Source organism: Siphateles boraxobius, unplaced genomic scaffold, assembly GCF_051911475.1.
Source record: "Siphateles boraxobius isolate OS27281-9 unplaced genomic scaffold, OSU_SipBor_1 48, whole genome shotgun sequence".
Classification (NCBI taxonomy): domain Eukaryota; kingdom Metazoa; phylum Chordata; class Actinopteri; order Cypriniformes; family Leuciscidae; genus Siphateles; species Siphateles boraxobius.
The window spans coordinates 410,853-424,594 of NW_027509119.1; the positions used below are offsets into that span (position 1 = coordinate 410,853).

Sequence of the window (13,742 nt, forward strand, 5' to 3'; positions counted from 1 at the left end):
GCTGTCTGGGAACAGACACCCGGTTGAAAGTAACATGTGAAACTCCAGCACGTTAAAGTCCTTTTATGCAAACCATAGACCTTTATCTACAGATCTACAGTATAATAATAACATTGACTGATCTTGGAGAGAGTTTCATCGTGTTGACTGTTTTACCCGAGCGCGACGCGCTGTTTGAATGCTGAGAATGATTGACAGCCGCAGCGGAGGGAAGCACTTAGGTGAAGATTAATTTAACGATTTATATCTGTACCTCACATTAAACTATATGTAATGGCTTCAGAAATCTTGGAATACAGTACACGAAAACATTATAGTGCTTTATAATGTTTTTGTGCCTTTTGTGTTGAATAACAATAACATTCGTAGGCTATACAATATCGGATCGGATTTGGATGGTCTCGTCTGACGATACCCGATCCGGCAAATATTGCTAGTATCGGAGCAATACCGATACTGAGTATCGGATCGGCGCACCCCTAATAACATCTCACAAAATTTGCAATTTAATCTGGTTTTGTTTTCGTTGTAAACACATATGTGATATTAATGTTTTTTGACTACTTAAATCATACATAACAAATTGGTTTGAAAAACAATAAGTAAACATTTTCTTATACATTTCTTTTTATAAATTTATCAACATTTATTTTATTTTGGTTATGTATTTTTCTTATTATTATTTTAGGTGTGAAAATGTTCTAAATTCTTTCAATATTTTGAAAAGTTGACGTTTTAAGTTTGATGGAATAAGTTTCCTTTTTTTATGGGATGAAACGTTGGGAGGCAGGCCTAGCGAAGGGTCAATTGTGTGTGTGTGTGTGTGTGTGTGTGTGTGTGTTTAGCTATAACTGTTGTCCCCATATGAGGTCCAAAAGAGGGTGTGTGTTCAGCAGCACTAAAAATACCCAGGAGGCAGTGCATATATCGTGTTGCAGCTAAACCAGTGAGAAGTGCTTCATGTGAGCAGAAAAAAGCTTTGCCTTTCTTTTACAGTTTTGTTTGCAAAAACTATAAACCCACAAGGATGGGAGAAACCAGTGTAGACGGAGGCAAAACCACAGGTATAGTCCATGTTGTGGTCAGTGTTTTTGCTGGTGTGGTGTGAGCAATATCTCGTACGTTACACGGTCAGATAGTGTAACGTTTCATACGGGGTTGTTGAACTGGTGTGAGCGTGAAGTCTAAAGTTCATCTCTTGTGTGTTTGTGTACTGGAAAAGTGAGCTTGTACAGTTATTCATACATGCCATTGTTGATTTGCTTGTTGTAACATCTCCTGTGTTGTTTTTACTCATGAACTGATTTCATTTGATAATTGCTTGTGTTTGGACTGACTAATCATTGTGAAACTAATTGTACCGGCCCTGTCAATCTTCTGAGGTAACGCCCACATGTATGTAGCCCCGCCCCTTTCGTGTTAAGACTGAAAAATAGAGCGGGTTAGAGTACGAACACGTGTCTGTTAGTGCATTTAACATACAGATGACCTTCCTAGTCAAGTGTAATACAATCCCTATGGTTTTTTTTATCCTTTGTTATTCACCTCTGTGAGTGAACCATTCCCTGGAGCTTTTTCATTTCCTCTATTCTGTGTGTTACATGTGGCCTACTTTCGAAGAATAAGCCAGAAGATCTAGTATTACCAAATTTTAAAGCTGATAGAGCCAATGGGGGAACGAATAAACCTCATTGTTATAGGGTTAGTTCACCCACTGAAGAAAATTGTCACCATTTACTCGTTCCAAACTTATAAAACTTTAGGTTTTCTGATGGCTGACACTGAGCATCGACAAAACTACGAGATGCATTAAAATCAATCATAAATCACAGCCAATCAGAAGAGCGTGTGGGCGGAGACTCTCTGCACACTGCAGTGCTACATATAAAATGTGGTTACTGAGAATGAAAGGTTATATAGAAAAACACTTATTATTAGGGATCCATGATATATCGGTATCGGCCGATAAGAAAATTTGTCCGATATATTAAAGCTGATAAAAAATGTATTATTTCCTTCAGCTGAGACACTTCAGATGCGCACTGTTCAACATGATGATTTTGAGTTGCTTGAAATATGCTCTCATTCACTTTGAAAAAAGGAAACTACAGTAAAGTGCAACATATGCAGCGCAAGTGTGTCATATCGGCTACATAAAATTATCATGAGAACATCATTATTGTGTGTTTGGGACATGGTTTTAATGGTGAGACTTGTTTTTGTAATCAGGCTTTAAAAAATTGTATAAAAATTTGGATTGAGATTTATCGGCTAATAAATCGGCTTTCAAATATAAAGAATTATCGGTTATCGGTGCATCTGCAGTGAAAAGAATACTTTGTGATTTTGTGTATTAAGAAATGCTGAAATGTTTTTGATCTGTTGTGAGAGTTTTGTAAAATTGCTAACTTGAATTGTGAAAATAGTACCAAAGCAATTAAACTTCAAAGTAAAGTAATTAAAAGTATTTTATATTGAATTTGTACTTTATTGTTGCTGTTCTTCGTCTCGGCCTGATGTTGTTTGGAATGACGTCACACCGGTTCGTTCTTCGATTCGCTTGAAGTATTTCTGAGCCTTTAGTTCATATTCAACTTGGAATGACAACTGACAGATACAGTAGTTTGTAAACGCAACACTAACACGTGTAGCATCTGATTATGTGTGTGTGTGTGTGTGTGTGTGTCCTCAGAGTCTCCAGCTGGGAACACAGTCAGTAAGAGTGAGAAGAAGAGTGAGGGAAACTCTTTCTTCAGCTGGCTGCTGGTTCTGGCTCTTCTCGGCGCTTGGCTCTCCGTGGGAATCGTGTGGTTCGACCTCGTCGACTACAACAGTGTGGTTGGTAAGTACCTTTAAAAACATTTCTTCCATATTTTTTTTGGAATACTTAAAGTCCCCCTGTAGTCGATCATTTTATCCTTTAACACTCATCTTTGATCACCAAAATGACATATTTAGAAGTTTTTTCCTTGAAAAAAAAATCTTCACACCTTAAAATATCTTGAATGTAACTCGACACCCTTGCCTAATTTAGCATTCGTGGTTTTATGAATATGCAAATGAGCCCCGCCTCCACTAACTCACTCAGAGATCCACTGGTTGACGATCACACGTTGATCTGATTGGTTACAAGGTAGTTTGTGACGTCAGAAACACCAGCGATTTCAAAGCGTGTTTTTGAGACTGTCTTTGGTTCACTGCAGTTTTAAGGAGAAAACACTCAGCAATGCTGTCGACTTATGAATTTACACATGATTTGTCTTAAAGCATATTAAAAACATCACATATACATATAAACAACATTAAATGCTGGATTTTCACCACATGGGGAATTTAAATGATTCATGCAGATTCATGAGACACGAAACCCCAGATTCCATGAGCTTTATTAAAACGGTCATATTATGCTTTTTAATGCCTTCCTTCTCCTTTAGTGTGTGATTGAATCTGTTTGTGTGTGTGTGTAAGATCTCATAGTGTTCTCTGTTAGACAGAATAAATACCTTTAGCGGGAGACTGATCCAGACTGGCCTAAAACGCCAATATCACGTTGCAAACGTCCATGTCACAATGTGAATATCAGCATAATGCCACCCAAGGGCAAATGCGTAGAAAGAAGACGAAACTTCAGTAAATTGCAATGTTGTCGTCGTGTGTTTGGATGCGGAAGCAAAATCTCTTGGTTCGGCCTCCAGAAAATGGATGAAATTAGGAATCAGTGGTTACGATTTATCTATTACGCTGTACAAGCCTGAAGATATCTTGTGTACAGTGCAAACTTTACTTTTGTTCGTATAACAAGTCTTTTCTTTTATCTCTGGTCAATGGAAGGTGCGCTTGGAAGAGTTTATGATGCTGACGGCGATGGAGACTTTGATGTACAAGATGCCAAAGTGTTGTTGGGTGAGTGCGATTTATTTCTGTCTGTGTTTTTCCCCTTCATGTCTATTTAAGGTTCCTTCACCCGTTTGAAGTTGCTTTCTCTCTGTCACACACACACACACACACACACACACACACACACACACACACACACACTCACTCACTCACTCACACACACACACACACACACACACACACACACACACACACACACACACACACACACACACACACACACACACACACACACACACACACACACACACACACTTACACACACACTTACACACACACTTACACACACACACACACACACACACACACTTACACACACACACACACTCACACACACACACACAGACTAGGGGTCGACTGATTATTGGCACCGATATTAAGCATTTTTATGGTTATCGGTATCTGCCGTTTTCAAAACCGATTTGCTGATAAAATAATTTCATTTTGAAATGCCGTCATGAATCCCGTCATAAAAACGGAATCTACTGTATAAAGCGGAATGTCATGGAATTTTTCAACTTTTTGATGAATTAATAAACAGCAGGTCAGTACAAATCAAATCGAATTTCAAACCGCAAAAAGACTATTTAAATATGAATCCTACGTGTCTCTAAATAAATGGCGCAGACGCGTGATTTCGTTTACCACACACACACACACACACACACACACACACACACACACACACACACACACACACACACACACACACACACACACATTAGAGCACGCGTCACGCTTGCACTGTTTTCAGCCTCAGCCTCATCATTATATGAGGACATGACTGCATAAACGTCATCATCTCCAGAGCCGCTTAGTCACTTCATGAGCTTTTTAATGCTTCAACTGAGAAAAGTTCTTGTCATATCATAAACACACTTGTGAAACTTTAAATTAATTGAATAAGTTTGATGATTTCAATTAATTAGAAATGCTTTTTGATTTGTAAAATTTAATTTAACCATTAAGATACAGTCTTTAAGTTTTACAAAATGTTTACACAATGCTGCTGGGTGCTGGGTTTTTAAATATTATTATTAATAATTATTATATGTCTGCTGTTTTTTTTGTTATTATTATAATTATTTTTATTAATAATAATAATGTTATTATTAACAGTTCTTAGACTTAAAGATATGTTTAAAATCAAAGAAAGTTGTCAAAACCCTTTTTTTCCAAGGCCATATATCGCTTCAAAATATCGGTTATCGGTCTACTTGATCTGTAATAATCGGCATCGGCATCGGCCCTGAAAACCACATATCGGTCGACCCCTAACACACACGCAGACACAGAGATATACACACAGACACACACACACTCAGACACGCACTCAGACACGCACACACAGAGATATACACACAAACAGACAGACACGCACTCAGACACGTACACACAGACACACACAGACACGCACTCAGACGCACTCAGACACGCACACTCAGACACGCACTCAGACACGCACACTCAGACACGCACTCAGACACGCACACTCAGACACGCACACACAGACACGCACACTCAGACACGCACACACAGACGGACACACTCAGACACGCACTCAGACACACACTCAGACACGCACACTCAGACACGCACACACAGACACGCACACACAGACGCACACGCACAGACGCACGCACAGACGCACACACAGACGCACGCACAGACGCACACACAGACGCACACACACACGCACACACAGACGCACACACAGACGCACACACTCAGACACGCACTCAGACACACACTCAGACACGCACACACAGACACGCACACTCAGACACGCACACTCAGACACGCACTCAGACACGCACACTCAGACACGCACACTCAGACACGCACACTCAGACACACACTCAGACACGCACACTCAGACACGCACACTCAGACACGCACTCAGACACGCACTCAGAGACGCACACACAGACACGCACACTCAGACACGCACACTCAGACACGCACACTCAGACACGCACACTCAGACACGCACACTCAGACACGCACACTCAGACACGCGCACTCAGACACGCGCACTCAGACACGCGCACTCAGACACGCACACTCAGACACGCACACTCAGACACGCACACTCAGACACGCACACTCAGACACGCACACTCAGACACGCACACACAGACACGCACACTCAGACACGCACACTCAGACACGCACACTCAGACACGCACACTCAGACACGCACACTCAGACACGCACACTCAGACACGCACACTCAGACACGCACACTCAGACACGCACACTCAGACACGCACACTCAGACACGCACACACAGACACGCACACTCAGACACGCACACACAGACACGCACACACAGACACGCACACTCAGACACGCACACACTCAGACACGCACACACTCAGACACGCACACTCAGACACGCACACTCAGACACACACTCAGACACGCACACACAGACACGCACACACAGACACGCACACTCAGACACGCACACTCAGACACGCACACACAGACACGCACACTCAGACACGCACACTCAGACACGCACACTCAGACACGCACACTCAGACACGCACACTCAGACGCACACACTCAGACACGCACTCAGACACGCACACACAGACACACACACACAGACGCACACACTCAGACACACACACTCAGACACGCACACAGACACACACACTCAGACACGCACACAGACGCACACACTCAGACACACACAGACGCACACACTCAGACACACAGACACACACACACACAGACGCACACACAGACGCACACACACAGACGCACACACACAGACGCACACACACAGACGCACGCACAGAAGCACGCACACACAGACGCACACACAGACGCACACACAGACGCACACACAGACGCACACACTGACACACACACTCAGACGTGAGACAAGGAAGTGGTCTCACCATGAGCTCTTCCGGTGTGTTTTCTTGCCCTATGCAGAAGAGTGTCTGTTTGAGGTTTCCTGTCATCTGATGTTGTTGACTTGAAACATCATGAACTACTTGTTTTGTACTAGTGAGGTCAACAGCAAAATGATCAAATCTGCTAGTGCAATGCACATTTATGTCAGGTAATTGTGAAGAACTTGGCTCATATACAGTGGTTAATCTAAACTAACATCTAAACTAACTTTAGCTGGACAATAACTTTAACTAGAGCCAAACAATCTGTTACTGTAATCTCCTATTATCACTGTGAAGCTGCTCTGAAACAATCGATATTGTTAAAAGCGCTGTATAAATGAAGGACACTTGACATCGACAGCGTTTGTTTGTCTGTATTATTCTGATAACTTTCTCCTCTTCAGAGAACACTACTGTGGCGACTAAGGAAAAAACCTTACGAAAAAAACTCTCGTCGGAGGAAAACCGTGTCCAAGCTCATTCCAAGATTACATGTAATATTGTGTGGCTTTCACGGACACTTCTGTCCTCCTGTGTCTGTGTTCTGTGTTTGACTGCGCTGAGAAAGATGAGTTTAGTGCTTCTATGATGTTATGTTGGAAGGTGTGTTGCTTGACGTCTTTAAAGAAGCATTTTATTCTGGCTTGGCTCTTGGCACCCGTGCTTGACTGAAGTGAGTTCATTATGTGACATGATTGACACTTTCAGGTGATTTTATAATGCATCAGTTTGTGGATCCTGCATGTTGCAGTCTTGATTATAGAGAAGCTTGTCTGTGTGTGTGATGATGTTGAAATGCAGTGTGTGTACTAATACTGTGGTCTTCAGTACTCATGTATTCTCAGTTAAAGACAGCAGAATGTGCAATGTGAGTGGCGTAACTCATGATTAAGATGTCTGATCAGTGCACACAATAGAGAGATTTGAGGACGTATAAAAGTGCAGTTTGTCATTCACGGTTTGTCCTTCTTTCAATGCAGATGAGAGACCCAAAGAAGTGGGGTTTAAAAATGACAGAGGTAATTAGCATGAGTTCTGGTCCATTTATTTATTTATTTAGTAGTTTAGGGTGTTTAAACTCGTATGGTTTTTATGATACTAATGTACACTTAAAGCAATTGTTGACCCAAAAAATTATAATTATATCATGATTTACTCATCCTCATGTTGACCCATATGACTTGTGTAACATAGGATGCTTATTATATTTTTTTATGGATGCATGTGTGTTTATGTACACTATATGGATATCTATATGGAAAGTATTTACAGCAATTCTTCTGTAAAGCAGCTCTCAAAAGAAAGTCGTATCATTGTTCAGCTAAAGTCAGTTCAGTGTTGACTTAGTTTCATTCAATAACTGTGTAAAGATCATCAAATATGACATTATTTCATTCAGTCATAAAACAGCTCTGTAGAAAACAGTTGCTGCGTTTCCGTCATCCTTCAAACTGCGCAAATTGAAATTGCGAATTGAAAATTCGCCCAATGGAAACACGTCAATTTTGCAAAAACTGGTTTAATAAGGTGGTTTTTCAGGCAACTTGACAAAGGAATATTTCGCAAATCTGCAATGGAAACAGTTTTTTACAGGTCACCTGGTGTATGTAAAAGTTGATAATTCTTTAAAGATGACGCGTATGTTCATACAAGCTCATTATTAAGCTCATAAAATACAAGTATTACTGGAATACTGGATTCTAAACAACAAAGAAATTCCACAATTTATCAAGAGCTCAAAGCAGAAATGAGAGAAAAACACAAAAACCCCTCAAATGTGACGCTCTCAAGCATAAGAGGCCTTCCTTGCCACTAATGCATGGATAACACAAACTTCCTTTATAATCAATGAAGTCGTCTACACTGCACAATGAATCTCTTATTTACATCGTGTCTGTACTTTATTAGTTATAATGAGATGATTCGCGAGCTTGCATAACTCTGCACTGAACAAACTCCAGCGTTTGGAGCGGTGAGTGGATTTTAACTTAAACGCCTCTGATTGGACATTGTATCTCAAGAAATCAACAGATATGTCTGTGATTGGCTACATTGCTCAACGCTGCAAAAACACGTTCTCTCATCACGCTCTCCAGAATGCCAACGCAAACACGCACTGGCGCGTTTGCAAAATCTGTTTGGCCAGTATGTTGTTCTTGTTTTCATCTGAGGGTGATCATAGAACCGGGTCGCACTGGTGCTCCTAAATACATTTTCCATTTTCAGTCGCAAAACTATTTTAACTATCGGTTGAATAATCCGTTATCGTGGGCCAACCTAGTTATTGCTATCGGTAAAACTCACTATCGGTTGACCTCTAGCTGTTTCAGTGGAGCATGTGTTCTCAAACTTGTCAGTTTCCACATTTACACATCTTATGCCGGACGTACACCAAAGGATTTTCACAGTCCTAGACTAAAGACCGGCAGTCTTTAGGAATCTTACTGGAGTCTCGGCGCGCTCCCGTCATCTCGATCGTTAAATGTGAGGTGATAATCTGCAGTCGGCGACCCGATTTATGCCAGTCTTTCTCTAGTCTTTCATATCAAACATGTTTGATATTATCGCAAGTCTTTAGTCTGAGACTAAAAACTGTGAACACAAGTCTTTAGATGTGAGCTGATAATCTTATAAAGTCTTTTCTAAATCTTTTCAAAGTCTTTAGGTGTACAGAAAGCATTAGTTGGAAGCAAAAGTGCAGTTTGTCTTTCACTGTTTGTCCTTCTTTCAATGCAGATGAGAGACCTACTGAAGTGGGGTTTAAAAATGACAGAGGTACTTCGCATGAGTTCTGGTGTTACTACCACAATACATTTGCTTCAGTGCGGCATTTTGATGGCATGCTTTAATCGAAAAATCTGTTGTTCTGGTTTATATATTTATTTATTTAGGGTGTTTAAACTCGTATGGTCTTTAGGGATACTAATGTACACTTAAAGCAATAGTTGACCCCAAAATGATAATTATATCATGATTTAATAATCCTCATATTGTTCCAAAACCCATATGACTTCTGTGTAACATAGGATGCTGCTTATATTTTTTATGGATGCATGTGTGTGTATGTACACTATATGGACAAAAGTATTGGGACACACCTCTTAACTCTTGAATTCAGGTGTTTCAATCAGACCTATTGCCATAGGTATATAAAAGCATCAAGCCATGCAGTCTGCAAAATTACAACTGCAATAAATAATTTTAAGAGGTTAATGCTTTAAATAAATGTTTGAATGTACAAATAAGTTGGGAAAAATGCAATGACACTTTTAAACATGCAACCACTAGTGTTGGCAAGTACCTTAATGAGCGAGTCATTGAATCATTCATTCAACGGATTCGATCAAAACGCTGAATCATTTGGCAATGAGTGTTGCTTTAGACGCAATGAGAGTTTGCAGTAGTTACATATATAAATATTTATGCTGTAATTTTTTTTAACGCTACACTCTAGATGTTCAATACACAAGGCGTAGTGTTAGTAGTATATAATCCATATTAATGTATTTAGAATGTGATGTCATTGCACTCTCTGTTGGAGTAGTGGTCAGGTGTCCCCAATACTTTTGTACGTCAAATGATCACAAGAATGCAATTTTATCAAATGCATTATTTTAATGAATTTTGATCTTTGCGTTTCAAATTAATCACATTTTGCAAATGAAATAATTAATCTTCAATAAAAGCCAGTACAGACTTCAACTAACATTAAAATCTTCTAATAGCTTGCATGTTTTTTAAAATAAAATACACAACAAATAAACCTTTGTGCAAAAAATAAGGGTACAGAGAGAGAAAGTGAATTCTGAGATGCTGTTGAAAATTGAATTCAACACCCAAACAAACAAGTTTGTGAATATATGCTTGATATCTGCTCTTCGTGTGTGTGCTGAGAAAAAATATTGTGTACGTACTCTTGGCTGTGCAAATAGGAGAAAAAACAAAGTGGATTGGACTGATCCACGGAGCACAGAGCAATAGGTGAAGATTGAGGAGGAGAGATAGAGCAAGCATGACAATGTTAGAAAGACTGTAGAAAGAGAGATGGCTGCGATATTTCCAAAGGTCAGAGGAATATGATCTGAAAAGGAAGAGTTATGATCAGGCAAGAGCTTGGACCCGCGTTAATATTGTAAAAGCTTTCCTACGCTTGAAAGATGTTTGGGAGCGGGAAAGCCTGAAAACGGATAAAGAGGTTGCTTTGTTTTTGTACTTTAATGCAATAAAAGTCTGCGACATCCCTGCTTAGATTTCGTGAGTTTTAGTGGCTGCATTGAGCTGAATTCTCTTCTCAGTGTGGCAAAGCACAGTGTTCAACCTTCATAGTTTGCTGCAACACTCGAGTTAGGCGTGTGAAGTGCCTTGCCGTTGCTTATGGTAGAGCAGCTCTGTTTGGCACTTCTAACTACTCTTATTGTGAGAATCTTCTGAAGAAGACTCTGTGCACGAGGCTCGCATTCTTCCAGCAAGGGAGGAATGCTGAGTCGTGTACTTGTTTCTGAGGTCGCCTCACGAGACCGAGCCCTGGTGGTCCAATAGTGATCCCTAGTTCATGGAGACTGAGCAGACTGGATTCTCCCTTTCTCTCGCTATACCTTTTCACACATAGATTTCCGGAAATACACTGATAATGTGTCCCGGGATCGTTTGATTTTGGTTCATTCACACTGCCGGTGATTTTCCGGAATCTGCACGCGTGTTCACACACATCCCGTAAAGATCCTGTAAAGACATTTTGACATCGATGTGACTTATAATGTCTCAACAGCGTCTTAAGTTTGCTTATGATCTGCAATTTCTCTCTCGAGAAACCACGCTCGTGCATTTTTTTTCTGATTCGATCATAAACTAGCACACCAGGTAGCTGCCGAAGGATCTCAGCTTCAGCATCATTACTACAACACACCCCTTATGGCATTGATTACACCTTTTGTTCACTCAGGGAGTGTTCAGGGACTGATCCTGATCATGTTAATAGGTCCTCATTCTGGGATCGATACCGGAATCAATCCCGGGACGTGTTTGCGTCCACACAGAAGGCACTCTGGCAATTTTATGGCCATTTTCCGGGATCAATGTGCTGTGTGAAAAGGGATTCTGTCTCTTTTGCCTGAGCTTACGGAAGCATGCAATGTGAATCTCTCAGCCTGGATGACATTCTCTCGCCTAGTGGCAAGAAAGCTCACTTAGGTGCTTTCTCGATTGCAAAAAAGCTCAGCATTGATTGGCCTGGTTTAATGCAGCAAGAGGAGCGTTCTAAGCTCGATGAGCATTTTCTCTCTGGGAATAATCCTCGCCATTCATGTGTACGGCTGCCTTTATTCCTTGACTTCCACACTGGAAGCTTGGGGACTTTGAAACAGCCATTTAGAGCTTGGTTGATTAATACAGCGGCCGCTGACTTCACCAGCATTGCTAGCTCTGTGGATTAGGGGTACGCTGGCTTTCCCCCGGTGGAGAAACACTGATTGCGTATCTCTCCCTGTCCTCGGCTTCCTCCTGGAGCTCTCGGCCTGTTTTGCCTTCAAAACCTTGCAGGAATACCTCTTCCCTGGTCGGCAAGTTCTACGTGGCTGATCGGTTTAGCATTGCACATGATGTCTGTGTTACAAGCTTGCCAAGCAGGCATCCTCAAGGATTTGAACGAAGGAGTTGGTGTGACCCCTGAGGTGGTCAAGGAGCTTTGACAAGCCACTGATCTGGCGCTTGGAGTGACTAAGCATGCCGCTAGCGCAATTGGTCGCTTGATAGTGGGGCTGGTGGCTGTGGAAAGGCACTTATTGCTCTGAGATTCATGATAAGGTCAAGACTACGGCCTGATCAGACGGATCAAGTTTTTCAGGTTTGAAAATACGAGGTGCACAGCACTGCCTCTTTTGTTGTCTTTTCTAAATAAAAAAAAGCAGTGCGATTAATTTTTTTTTACATTTTGCTAGTCAATTACCAAATCAGTCGTCCTGACAGACTATAGTGCTAGCTTTTCTAATAAAAATCATTTTAGATTTTTATTAACTTTACTTTTTGTTAACATTGCGGTAGTTGCAGTTCGTGAAGTCATACAGCTCTGGGTAACCCACGAAAGCCATCACAAGTTTCTCCTCCATAATCGCACTCTCCGGACGTTCAAAGCAACTGTAAACTTTTGTCACTACACCGGAAGGCCCACCTCTCCATTCATTTGTTTGGACAGTGGAAAAAAAATGCGTAGACATCTGGCGCTTTTCTGCTCAGAGTTGATTTTTTTCCAACTTCAACTCCTACAAAAATGCGAGGCACAGCAGGTGAGGTGCCCGGGGCGCATAAACAGCCCGCAAAACGCTCACTGCCAATAGAAAACAATTTAAAAAAGGATTTCTGTGTGATCTGGGCCTTACTGTTTCTTGTGACTCATTGAATGGGGTCATCAAAAGGTTCAGGTTGGAGAAACGACAGTCAACAGTGTTTAAGCAGCTTATTCCGAGGCAAGCCCGTGATGCATCAGCAGCTTCAGTTCGCTCTCTCGACAGCTCTGCCCAGTGCCCTTAATGCCTACATTAGCTACTACGAGCAACGAGCCACCTCAACCCCTCCTAGCAGGCTAGCTTCGTCCCCCGGCTCGCCAACACCGTCATAAACGTGTTGACCTGAAGAAGACGGGCAAGGCTTCCCGCCCCTCAGGTCAGTAAAGTGGATCAGTCCTGGGTTGCATTTCCCAAATGCATCGTTAGCCAACTATGGTCGCAAGTTCCGTCGTTATCAGCAGTTCAACGAGTTGGTGTTTCCCGAAAACATAGTTCCAACGAACATTCGCAAACAGCATCGCAAAGTTGTGTGGTTGGAACGACAGCTCTCAACTTGTGGTTAGAAGCTGAGTTTCTTGCTTGTAAATCCTTATTTTAAGCCAAATATGCAAGCTGACATTCAGTAAAATGTATATCTTTTATTTAGAATACA

General features: G+C 41.4%; 1 protein-coding gene across 16 annotated transcripts in view; it reads left to right on the forward strand.

The window, feature by feature from the left end:
• The window catches only part of unm_hu7910 (un-named hu7910), a 52,080-nt gene that overhangs the window by 7,100 nt on the left and 31,238 nt on the right, over positions 1-13,742 (forward strand). For 4 of the 16 annotated variants that reach the window (XM_077201508.1, XM_077201509.1, XM_077201510.1 and 1 more), the window contains exons 2-5: positions 2,693-2,842; positions 3,832-3,903; positions 7,214-7,303; positions 7,790-7,828. In XM_077201508.1, the coding sequence (XP_077057623.1) occupies positions 2,693-2,842; positions 3,832-3,903; positions 7,214-7,303; positions 7,790-7,828 (351 nt within the window). Of the gene's footprint in view, positions 1-916; positions 1,065-2,692; positions 2,843-3,831; positions 3,904-7,213; positions 7,304-7,789; positions 7,829-9,171; positions 9,196-9,499; positions 9,585-13,742 lie in introns of those variants that run through there. The other 12 variants (XM_077201511.1, XM_077201512.1, XM_077201513.1 and 9 more) reach the window with 9 other exon arrangements.